Below are 12,714 nucleotides of genomic sequence, written 5' to 3'. Positions count from 1 at the left end.
TCCCAGCACACAGGAAGCAGAAGCAGAAAGATCTCTGTGAGTTTGAAGCGAGCCAGGTCTACATAGAGAGTTTCAGGATAGCCAAGGCTACATAGAGGTCCTGTCTCAAAACAACAATGATAAAATTAATTAATTAGTTAGCTAGCTAATTTTAAGATAAAAGAAATTTTAAAATAAAATTAAAATAAACCTTTTTAAAATTTTTATTTATTTATTATATGTAAGTACACTGTAGTTGTCTTAAGTGTTGTACTTAAGTTGTAAGTACACCCCATTAGAAGGGGTCAGATCTCTTTTATGGATGGTTGTGAGCCACCATGTGGTTGCTGGGATTTGAACTCAGGACCTTCCGAAGAACAGTCAGTGCTCCTAACCACTGAGCCATCTCTCCAGCCCCAACCTTTTTTTTTTTTTTTTAAAAAGAAAGAAAAATTTAATCCCCTATTGAGCCCCTTCACTGATTTGCCAAGACAAGAGCAAACAGCTCAACCCTCATCCCCAACACACACCAAGGTCTTCCCCAACCAGGGTGGCCTTACCGCTCTCCTGGTCAGGTGTTTGGTCTCTGTGATAAGAACCCTCACGGATACCACACTGCACTCGTCTGCAGGTCTGTGGCATCCGCTTGCTCCCGTGCTGGCTTTCCACCTGTGTGACCTGATCAAGATTGTGGTGTTGTTGTTGTGTGTGCTGCGGCGTATGCCCACGGTTGTCCGGGTTTGCGCATGCGTGCTTCGCTAGAGGTCAATATCCGGTGTCTCCCTCCACCGCCCTCCACCTTAGTTTTTGAGATAGGATCTCTTTGCTGAGCTTGGAGCTCACCAATGAGTTAGGCTGACTGACCGGGGAGCCTCATAGATCCTATTGGTCAAATCTCCAGCTCTCAAATACCAGGCACACACACAGCCACAGGCACACACAACCACACCCGGCTTTATGGGTGCCCTTTGGGGCTCTGAACTCAGGTCCTCCGGCTCCTCTAGCAAGCACTTTACCCCCTGAGCCGTCTCCCTGGCCTCTGAACTATGCCTTTCTGGTATTTCTGGGTGGGTTTTGTTAGTATTTTCTACAGGCACGTGTAGGTCTTTCGTTCTTGACTTTTGCATCCAGTCCTTTTTGAGCTAGGATCTTACAGTTCTGCCTGGCTGGTCTTGAATTCACAGCGGTCCTCCTGCCTCGGCCTCCTACATTCTGGGATTACGTGTGAACCATTACACCTGCTTTCCAACGCTGTTCTTTTATATATATATACACATACACATATACATATACATATACATATACATATATATGATATTTTATTTATTATATGCATAATATATATACACACACATATATATGATATTTTATTTATTATATGCACAGCTTTCCACCTGGCTGCATGCACGCAGGCCAGAAGAGGGCACCAGATCTCATCTTAGATGGTTATGAGCCACCATGTGGTTGCTGGGAATTGAACTCAGGACCTCTGGAAGAGCAGTCAGTGCTCTTAACCTCTGAGCCATCTCTCCAGCCCAACGCTGTTCTTTTTAACAGTTTCTCCGATGGCATCTTTTGCACATTATTTTTCAACTGTGAAAAAATAGAGAAAATACACATACAGGCTCAGACCTATTAACTTCTTGTAACCCTCTCACCCATCATCACCAGGACGTCCTGCGTAGCTGAAACTGTCCCCACTCAACAGCTTTATCCTCGTGTGAATGTCTTTAAAAATTCTACCAAGTATTCCACACGAAGAAAGAGTAGCACATGACCACCCAGGTCTCCAGCCGCCGCCCCCCCCCACTGTGGTCAACTCATGGCCCTCTTCTAAGTGCACCCACCTCCAACCCCCATCCTGATTACAGGGAAGAAAATCTGCAATATTGTCTCCTACCATTGGCAACATTCCAGCATGTGACCCTAAAGATGGAGGTAGTGGGATGTAACCACGGGAAACATTGTTACAGAAAGAATGAACAGTTTCTTAACATGTCTGACACCTCACATCTCATGCTAAAGGTTCGCACTCTGAGTCTCTCTGACCCTTCTCTAGTCTTGCAATTCGTCAGGTGGGGTTTTGTCCACCACCGACTTTGTGATTGTGTTCCTACAGTGTTACTTAGCACATCCTTCTGCGATCCACTCTGCACCATTTTTCTGCTCAGGAACCTTCCACAGCATCCTTCCTCCTTCCTGCCTGCTTCCTCCAATGGGCTCCTGCCTCAGCCCATCCACTGGTAGCTGGGTCCCTCTCCCAGACTGCGAACCCACACAATCCGCCTCCGCCTGCTGGTCCATGAATCCCTACCGCTTCTTGACAAGCTAGAGAGCCCCTCGACGCCATCAATGGCTGCTGCTCCCAACAGTAGCCCCTCTACTCTTGAGGCAAAACCTTGTCATCACCTACAGCCCCACCCCCTCTCAGTGTCTCTTCTCTAACACCCCACATGTAAAGGGGCTGAGGTGAGACCCACATGTGGGCCAATGAGCCATGTGTCTGTCACTCAACTTCCTCCTAGGCGATGACTTAGAACAGGAAGTATCAGGCAGAGGCCTCAGCGCCTGTGTTCTTCAGACACAACCACAGAGCCAGCTGGCAAGAAGCGGGCAAAGACATCTCCAGTCAGTCAGATTCACGGGGTGGAGGCTTCCCGGGCCCGAGAGGGGTAAGTGCGGGGCTCCTGTGGTCAGGTAGCTCTTACAGGAAACACCTCAGAGGTGGGCTCTTCCCGTGGAATTTCTCTTTATGATCCCAGAGTGCTGGTGGCCTTTCCACATCCCTCACCTGGCCTATCTGTCAAAAAATGGTCTTGAGACCTTTTTACATGTGGCTACTGGTTATTCAGACCCTCCTGACTGATGACCATGGGTGGGAGGTATGGTACCACAGTTGGGCAGAGTCTCAGGAGTTCTGGCAACTTCTGGAGCTGAATGTGGGTCATCAGGCAGAAGACTGTGTTTGATTCTCTCTCTGTGTGATAGTCGCGGATGCCTGGGGCTGAGGAAGGTTAACTGTGATGGTGAGGGGGAAACGGCTGGGACAAGCTGTGGGAGGGAAGGGGTCACATACTGTCACCCACCTACTATGAATGGAAGTAGATACTTGTGGTCATGGAGGTGGTTGTCAGATTGAAGGAGATAAACAAGAGAAGGAACTGCTGAGATGCCCGTCGTCCCTATCTTCCTTAGAATGGGGGGACTTCTCAGCCTGCCTTGCAAGTCTCTGGGACCTGGGTTACAAAATGCCCAGCCCAGCCCAACCCACAGCATAGCAAATAATAAGGAAGTCCTCTACCCAAGAATCCCACATACAGTAGTGGCCAGGCCTGGGGCCAGTGACCACAGGGACACATCCCAGATGGGGGAGGATGAATGCTTTTGAGGCCTAGCACTTTGAGACCAGCCTGCAGGGGCTATATAAGGGGCTGGCTGGCTGGCCCTGTGAGGTGGATTCCATGAGGGCAGGTCTCAGGTGACAGACACCCTTTCCACAACCACCGGTGAGTGAGCAGCTAAGAGATTGTTGATATCTGCCCTACAGTGGGACCTCTGCCAGAGCAGGAGTAAAATGAACAAATCCTGAGTGTTAGTTAGGACTGGAGAGGCCCAAGTTTCCTACCTCCACCTTTCTTCCACGGTTCTGTTTTTCTCTGTTGATGTATGTGGACACAGTCTTGCTGCAGGCTTGCATTACGCTGGGGCGAATTGTCGTCGCTGCGATTGTGGGGGTGGACGAGCCAGACAACCATCCTTTGCAGGAAGTTCTGTGCATGGGGCTATCTTTGATACACAGCTCGGGAGGAAGCCTTCTGCTCTCTGTGGAGAAAGGGTGTGAGCCTGGGAGGCCGCGGAACTCTGGGGAAAGGAGAGCGCAGGCTGACTGGCTCTGCAAACTCCAAATGTCTGCAGTCAACAATGACTCAAAACTCACTCCTGTGGGGAGCTCCCGCTAGCTCCACTTCCGTCGTCACCCAGGTACAGGTGGCTCCGGGCAGGCAGCAGGGCTATGGGGGTGGAGGAAGGGGTTGAGTGTGTGTGTGGGGAGCTACACGGAGCCCCAGTGGGGTGGCTCTGTGGAGAGGGGCAAATTGAGACAGCCCCTCAGTTCACATCTCTCCCCTTTTGGGCATGAGGGTTAGCCTTGCCTAAAGCTGTGTCAGCTGAGCGTCCCAAAGGCTTCCAAGTGCACTCAGTCACCCAGAGGTTACAAACAGTTCAAGTCTGAGTGGAGGGGGAGGAATCAGCTCAGGGCATCCTCCGCCTGGCTGATGGACAAGCTTGGGGGATGCTCAGGAGATAACCCCAGGCAGCCAACCCAGTACTGGCTGTGTCCAGTCTCCATTCTCTTTTGCATACCTCAAAAGGAAGTGCTACTTTCCTCCAGACCCAGCAGGCTTGAGTGAATCCCAGGCCTCATGGAGAAGCCTCTGTGACACTTCTATAGTGGGAGGTGCTAGCCAGGCTGAGACAGGTGGCCCTAATACGCCAAGTACTAGAGCCCTGCTGTCTCCTGTTGTCTCCCTAAAGCACAGATCTCTGCTGCCTGAGGTCCAGGCTGTGGCAGGCTATTTGATCACACTGTGAACCCCAAAATTGCGTTATTTACCGGAGGGGTACAAAAGGGTCTCTACTTATGGTATGGCCCTTAGCACACACCGTTAATCCTCCTGGCTGGAATACAGACACACCCTTAGTTCACACCTTTACTCCCAAACAATGAAGGTAAAGTGAGTTTGCAGAAGGAAGCAGCCGCGTTTGAATGTGATGCCTAATTGAGTGGCAGACGAAGCGACGAATCAGAGAAAGGCTTGACCGAATAGGAATACGCCCAACTCTTACTGGGAGAGAAAAGAGAAGCTACTAGAGAGGTGGAGGGGGAAAGAGGAGGTAGAGGAAAGGAGAAGGAGGCAGAGTTTTTACTGGGAAAGTTTTACAGAAACAGGTTGTAGAGGGAGAAGAAGCTAGACACAGGTGAAGATAGAACGAGCCAGAGAATGAGAAGGAGCCAGAGATCAGAACAGATGGCTAGAGTTAGTCTGAAGCCAAACGGAGCAGCTCAGGAGAAACTGAGAGAGGTCAAATTGAATCAGTCAACCTGGAGAGGAGTTTGAGCCAGAACAGCTGAGTTGAATCAGCCAGAATTCAGAAAGAACTAGGAAAGGGAGAGCTTCAACAGCAAGCCTCAGAGGCTGAAAACATCCTTTATACGAAGGCTAGAAAGGCTAGAAGCTTCCAAGACTAGACCTAGGGTAGCCAACAGAAGCACTAAGCCTCTGAGGCGACAGTTACATCAGGTAAATAAAAATTCTGTGTAAGCTGGGTGGTGGTAGCACACACCTTTAATCCCAGCACTTGGGAGGCAGAGGCAGGCGGATTTCTGAGTTTGAGGCCAGCCTGGTCTACAGAGTGAGTTCCAGGACAGCCAGGGCTACACAGAGAAACCCTGTCTTGAAACAAAACAAAACAAAAAATGTTTTGTGTATACCAGGTCTTGCCTCTGCATGTGGATCTTGCCTATGGTTAGTCTGATAGGATTTGCTTACAACTTTAAGAGGAGTCTTATAGTCCTTTATTTAGGACCTTCTCCCACAGCAGAGCAAGTCTGTAGCATAGCCAGAGTTCTTATTATAAAGCTGGGGTCAGGTCACCCCTGTCATCACCCAGCAAGTGGTTCCTTGGTAAAGAACGGGAGGATTCGCAGAGGTCAGATCAGGTCCAGGCCCATGCAGGACATGTGCCTGACAGACAGCCTTTCTCCCTCCTTGGAAAACACAGCATCTGGTCTACTCAGCCCCCTGGCATCAAAGCAACACTGGAGTAAGGCCCAGAGAGATTTGCCTTCTGCTGGGTCGTCCCCTTGGATCCCAGTGAACACCCACATCCCCATTCAGCCAGCCCTGTGATGATCTGTGTAGAATCTTAGAAGGTTTGGACCCAACACCCCTTGGAGCTGACAGAGAAGAGCCTGGCACTTTGCCTCAGAAACAAGCTAAGCAGGAAGCCATACCTCAGCCTCGTGATGCTATTTTATAGCGTTGCCCCATCCCTGAAAGCTGGGCCTTAGTTTAGGGTCTAGAGGACTCAGAATTCTCTACAGAATTGAGCCAACGTGAGGCAGGTCCTTCAACTGATAGGACGAGGCCTGGTGCACTATGGGAGGAAAATCTACTTTGTCGAGTCTATTGACACAGAGGTTAGTCTTGGAAAGTACCTGCCCAGTAATGCCCAGCCCCATGTTAGAACCAGTGTGGGAACCCTGTAGCTCAGCCACATAGACACACAGGGTCACCTGTGCAGGACCCTTTGCCTCCATTGAGAAGAGAGGAAACAGAGTGGCCCGTCTGTGGCCCCTCTGCAGCTGGGTTTAGAAGCATCAGCTCTGGGGTGGAGCCGATGTGCACATCACTTGCAACTGTGCCTGGCTTCATGTGGCCTAGGTGACAAGCTGGGTCTTTTAGCGCAAACCCACAGACTGAGGCCAGGCACAAATTAATAGAGACACAGGCTAGCCCACCTGCCAGCGGGGAGATCGTGAGTGGCGTGATCTCCGTTACTGTTTCTGGAGGACAACTGTCCACCTCCAGAAGCTGGCCCCAACCCCAGTGGGCCATCCATAACAGGGTCCCTACCTGTTACCAGTGACTCATTGCAATGGGTTATGGCCTATGCAAAAGAGATATGGACATGGGCATGCCAAGATGCTCAGATCTGGCCAGTGAGATGTAGGGATTGCAAGGCCCCAACGCTGCTGCTTTTGGAAGCTTCTGGGGACAGAAGCCTCTAATCTAAGCAGCAGGCAGGGATGTCCCTGAGCTCCAGGGTCTAAGGATGCTTATGGTCAGCCCCAGGGGAAGCCATCAACTGTGCCCTGTGGTGCTGTTTGGAACGGCGGGGGCTTTGGAGCATTCAGAAACTCAGCAGAGGTTGTAGGGCAGGGTTGGAGCAAGACTTAAGAAAATGAAGTCTTGAATCTCTAAGATTCGCCTGAATACCCCAGTCCATGACTCAGAAGAGACCAGCAAGTGTGTCTGGCTGGCAAGCAAAGGACTGATGAGCAGGCCCCACAGCAGTATGAGGTCACCGCTACTGTTCCCGAGGTCACGATAGAACTCTCCTCAGGAAGAGTAGTGGTAGTGGGGACAGAAACACCAATGGCTTTGGGAACCTTAAGAAGCAATTTCCCCTAGCGTGTCCACCACAGCTTTTTTTTTTTTTAATAAGATGTATTTATTTTATTTATATGAGTACGTTGTCGCTGTCTCCAGACACACCAGAAGAGGGCGTCAGATCCCATTACAGATGGTTGTGAGCCACCATAAGGTTGCTGGGAATTGACCTCAGGACCTTTGAAAGAGCAGTTAGTGCTCTTAGCCATCTCTCCAACCCTCCACTAGAGCTTTTAAGACAGCTCTGCACAGCCAGGCAGTGGTGGCTCACTCCTGTAATCCCAGCACTCTAGGAGGCAGAAGCAGGTGGATTTCTGAGTTCGAGGCCAGCTTGGTCTACAGAGTGAGCTCCAGGACAGCCAGGGCTATACAGAGAAACCCTGTCTCAAAAAAAATCAAATACAAAAAAAAAAAAAAAAAAAAAAAAAGAAGAAGAAGAAGAAGTGTGGCTCCCGTATTGAATTTGAAATGATCACTATCATTTAAGAAACTTTATGCCTGCCGGGCAGTGGTGGCAGTGGTGGCAGTGGTGGCAGTGGTGGCAGTGGTGGCAGTGGTGGCAGTGGTGGCAGTGGTGGCAGTGGTGGAACACGCCTGTAATCCCAGCACTCTGGGAGGCAGAGGCAGGCAGATTTCTGAGTTTGAGGCCAGCCTAGTCTACAGAGTGAGTTCCAGGACAGCCAGGGCCACGCAGAGAAACCTGTCTTGGAAAAAAAGTAAAAACAACACAATAAAAACAAACAAACAAACAAACCACCCCCCCCCAAAAAAAAGACAGCTCTGCACAATTACGATTCAAAGTTGGCAAATATAGACAAACTGTGGAGGAGCCTGAGGACACTGGGATGATGCTGCCCACAAGACCTGGTACTTTTGATCCCCGGCTTTTCCTTTTCCCCTTCCATCTGTTCTCACTATAAGAATGAGTGTTCCAGCCCCCCACCCTCACCCCGTCCATACCAGGCCTCTGAAGGTGTTCCAGAGCTGGAAGGATGGCTCTGTGGTTAAGAGTATCAACTACTCTTCCAGAGGTTGTGAGTTTGAATCCCAGCAATCACATGGTGGCTCACAAGCATCCGTAATGAGACCTGATGCCCTCTTCTGGTGTGTCTGGAGACAGCTACAGGGTACTTACATATAATAAATAAATCTTAAAAAAAAAACAAAACAAACAAACAAAAGCTACTCCAGAAATGTTTTGATGGGTATTCCTTGCCCCCTGGCCTCTGTGTTCTGCCAGTTGACTGACCATGCTTCTCTGAGCTGACAGTCCACGCTTCTCTGAGAGGCTCACCATTTACCACTAGCTTCTCTTTTAGAGAGGAAACTTAGCATTTGCTGCTTACACTAGAATTAATGGTTCTCTCCGTATAATTTATTATGCATGGAATTGTTTCTTCTAATAGTATCACCTGGGTTGTTTTCCTTTAGTTTTTGTGAACATGTTTTTTTTACTGTAAAGCACACACCCTTGTATTGTCTTTTTTTTTTTTTTTTTTTTTATCTTTAGTGGGTTCTATTGGAGACAGGCTTTTTAATGTAGCCCAGATTGGCCTCAAACTCACTCAAGAGTGGCCTTGAACTTCTGATTCCTGAGTCTCTGTCTCTGCTTGATTTTTCTTTTCTTTTTTTCTCTTTTCCTCTTTTTCTTTTTTTCTTTTTTTGGTTTTTTTGAGACAGGGTTTTCCTGTGTAGCCCTGGCTGTCCTGGAACTCACTCTGAAGACCAGGCTGGCCTCGAACTCAGAAATCCACCTGCATCTGCCTCCCAAGTGCTGGGATTAAAGATGTGCGCCACCACCGCCCGGCTCTGCTTCATTTTTCTAAACAGAGTTGTACAGATACCTCTTCACTCTGTTTGTGTGTATGTGTGCGTATTTGTGTATGTGTGCATATTTGTATGTGTGCATTTGTGTGTATGTGTGTTTGTGAATGTGTTTGTATTTGTGTGTATTTGCATGTGTGTATTTGCATGTGTGTGTGTGTGTGTGTGTGTGTGTTCCTTTGGGTGTTCGGTGGAAGTCAGAAGACCTCAGCTGTCATCCCCAAGAACCACCATCTCCTTTGAAACAGTCTCTCACTGGTCTCAAGCTCACAAACTAGTCCATACTGGCTGGCCAGCACGTTCCAAGGAGCTGCCTGTTTCTATCACCCTTTTGGGATTGCAAGCACTTCTCTCTCTCTCTCTCTCTCTCTCTCTTCTCTTCTCTCTCAACCCTCTGTCTCCCTCTCCCTCCCTCTCCCTCTCCTGCTCCCTTCCTTCCTTTCTTTTTTCCCTTTTCTTTTTTTAAAACAACACGTGCTCTGGGGTTGAAGTCTGGGTCCTTACACACGTGCTTTACCAACATCCACTCTCCCAAGCGCTCCAGCCATCCTTCGGTGACCACAGCAGATGCCCTGGAGCCCTGGCTGGGTCACACTAGATCACCTTAGACAGCAGGATGCCTCTCGTGTACTGGCATGTCTGTCAGGATGCTTTGAGTTTCCCGAAGACTTGGGACTTTTTAGTACATTGTTTTTCCATTCATTTTAATGAATTAATTAACATATTTATTTGGTATTTGAGAAAGGGTCTCACTTTCTAGTTATGGCTGACCTGGAACTCACTATAGACCAGGCTGGCCTCGAACTCACAGAGATCCACTTGCTTCTACCTCCCAAATGCCGGCATTAAAAGGCTTGTCCAAGTACTTCCAGCTTATTGCCCTGCTTTTAAATTGTTTTAGAAAGGAGTCCCATTTAACCCCATCTTGCCAGTAGCCACAGCCCCCAGTATCCCTGGACTCCACCAATCATAAGCACCACTGTGTCCACATCTATCTTTTGTAAAGTTTCCTTTGCAGGCAGGCTCTGGGGGCTTTCTGAGTCCCTAGATCTGTCTCCTCCCTAATCAGTGCTCCCTCTGACCCCTCCTTCCTAACTGGTCCTCCCTTTGACCTCTCCTCCCTAATCAGTGCTCCGTCTGATCCCTCCTCCCTGATCAGTGCTCCCTCTAATCCCTCCTCCTAAATCAGTGCTCCCTCTGACTCCTTTTAGCTTTTTGGTTCCATGTCTACCTGGGGCTCTAGGAACCCATCTACTCCTTCAGTTCCTAGAGGCCCCTAGTCCTAATTAGCTTTGTCAGTTTTACACAGTGTTAAGTCAACTGAGGAACTTTCTGGATCGGACCATCCTGCGGGGAAATGTCTTGATTAATGGATGTAGGTGGGCCCAGCCCACCGTGTAGAGCGCCAGTCTCTGAGCAGTCAGTCACGGGCTATGTAGACAGCTGGCAGAGTGTAAGGCCGTGGGAGGGTGAGTTATTAAGCGGGGCTCCTCCATTCTTTTCGCTTCAAGTTCCTCCTTGACATCTTGCCCTGACTTTCCTCAGTGATGACTGTGAGCTGCAAGCTGAAATAACCTTTCTTCCCCTAACTTGCTTTGTGGTGGAAGTGTTTTATCACAGCAACAAAAAGGGAACTGGAACAAACCTTGTCCCTGTGTCTGCCCGGAGCTCAGAAGCCGGCCACTCTGTTCCTATCATGTCTTGACCTGTTCCTGGAGCTGCTTGACCCCCGAGTAGAGTTCCAACACCCTAGAGCCCATCTGCCTCTGCTCCTCTTGTGAATGTGTAAAAGGCAGAAGAGACTCCATCTTGATTCTGGTGAAAAAGTTCAAGGCTAGGCTGTGATCCCCTGCGATTACCACAGGTCTTTACTTTTTGTTTTCCTGAGACAAGGTGGCCCTAGGACTCCATCTAGTCTCTCCTAAACTACCCTGGGGCTCAGCCAGTCTTCGCCTATGCCATCAGTCAGGCGCCTGCTGTGCTCTGACTGGGGACAGGAGGCCACCCACCTCTAGCCTTTTGTTATAGTCAGTCTGCCTCTGCTGACTTTCTTACATCACCATCTGCTCTGTGTGTGTGTGTGTGTGTGTGTGTGTGTGTGTGTGTATGAGAGAGACAGAAGAGGGAGAGAGAGAGAGAGTTTCATACTCCTCCAGCTGGCTTTGAAGTCACTATATAGCCAAGGGTGGTTTTGAACTCCTGGTCCCAAGTGCTAGGATTACAATTGTAGGTCACCACACCCTGCCCGAATTACCTTTTGTCTCTTGTTTCCTCTTTTGCCATGTGCAATTCCTTCTTCATGAGGACACATAGGATGTAGATACTTTCCCATCACAGGCCCCAGGTGCTTTATGCATCATGAAGTGAGGTTTTTATTCACTCCTTTGTGGGATGCCGTCTTCCCCAAGGGAATCCTCAGGGAAGGACAACCCAGGTCTCACAGGGTTAGGGGCCTGCTGATCTTCACCACTTCCTGAGTTTCGCCAGCACTTGCTGAACAGATGGTAGAGATCAGGGGTGGCTCTGGTGCACGGTTCTGACAGCTACGGGGGGACAGGGTTTCTCAGGAGGCCTCTGCGTAAAGTTGCACCCATGACTTGGTGAGGGTACCTGTCTGACGATCCAAAGAGCCTTAGAGATGCCCAGGAGCTGGAGGAGACATCGGCAGAGCTGCTAGGTAGCCAGGAGGATGGTACCCACCACCTACAGGTATTTTTACTCAGCTCTACCCTCCTGCCTGTACTGGTGGTACAGTTAGTTCCAGGGAGCTGGGAGCTACTGTCCCCTGTCGCCAGTCAGTCATTTGCTGGCTGGCTGGTTAAATGGAAGGGGCAGCAGTAAAAGTATCACACACTGAAATTCAAACCTGTCCTTCGGAGCGCAGGTCCCACGTGCCCTGGGCCAGCAGATTATTGTTCTTCTGATAGGGTCCTAAGAGGGAGGGGCGGAGAGATGAGAAGGTAAAGAAGATAGGGGATCGGAGGCCAAGAGGTTATGCACAAGCTGATGATTGATGCCAAGCAGCTTTATTAAGAAGTACAGCCAGCTGGGAGATGGTGGTGCACACCTTCAATCCCAGCACTCGGGAGGCAGAGGCAGGCAAATCTTTGAGTTCGAGGCCAGCCTGATGTACAAAAAGAAGAATAAGAAGAACATCTTATATACAGTTTTTAAGGGAGTAGGACAGTGTCTGAAAACAACAACAAACCTATTATATAATGGGACTAAGTGACAATAAGACAAGAGTGAGAAGGTAATCAAGCAATGTTGTACCAGGGGAAGATGGGATATCTCAAGGACATCAGAGACTGAGAACACAGCGGGCCTTGCTACTGAAACCCATAGCTCCTTAGTGTGTCAAGAGTTAAGTTCTTAGGATGAAGTTGGAGCTCCCGGAGGCCCCCAGACCATTGCCAGCCTTGATAAGCATATTCCAGGTTTTAGACCAGAGACTATGTTTTTTTTCTCCATACATCAGGACTTCAGGCAAAGCCATGGACCATTCTAGCCCTCAGTACCCATGATCCACTCCAGCTACACGAAGGAAACTGAGGCAGAAAGAACTAGACAAGCTTTGCTCTCTCGGAGTTCTACGGTGCCGGTTTCTGCTCAGAACTGGCCAGGCAGGCCTTTCCCCATGCTGATTTCCACAGAGACAGGAGCTGGCTGAGAAGGAGCACAGTCCCAGACTCTTTTTAGCTCCGGAACCTTGGCCTTCATCCATCCACCTGCCAAACTC

General features: G+C 49.3%; 1 protein-coding gene across 3 annotated transcripts in view; it reads left to right on the top strand.

Annotated features, from left to right (window-relative positions):
* The first annotated feature begins 2,531 nt into the window (after nucleotides 1–2,531).
* The window catches only part of Itgb2 (integrin subunit beta 2), a 37,108-nt gene continuing 26,925 nt past the window's right edge, over nucleotides 2,532–12,714 (top strand). The window contains exon 1 of one of the 3 annotated variants that reach the window (XM_052164570.1): nucleotides 2,532–2,651. Coding sequence is in view for 1 of the 3 variants with exons in the window: in XM_052164568.1 (XP_052020528.1) it covers nucleotides 3,901–3,960 (60 nt within the window). In the remaining 2 variants the exon portion in view is untranslated. Of the gene's footprint in view, nucleotides 2,652–3,460; nucleotides 3,486–3,867; nucleotides 3,961–12,714 lie in introns of those variants that run through there. The other 2 variants (XM_052164571.1, XM_052164568.1) reach the window with 2 other exon arrangements.

Source organism: Apodemus sylvaticus, chromosome 19 (genome assembly GCF_947179515.1).
Source record: "Apodemus sylvaticus chromosome 19, mApoSyl1.1, whole genome shotgun sequence".
Classification (NCBI taxonomy): Eukaryota; Metazoa; Chordata; class Mammalia; order Rodentia; family Muridae; genus Apodemus; species Apodemus sylvaticus.
Note: the sequence above shows the minus strand (reverse complement) of the source record. Positions and strands in the feature narration are given on the sequence as shown.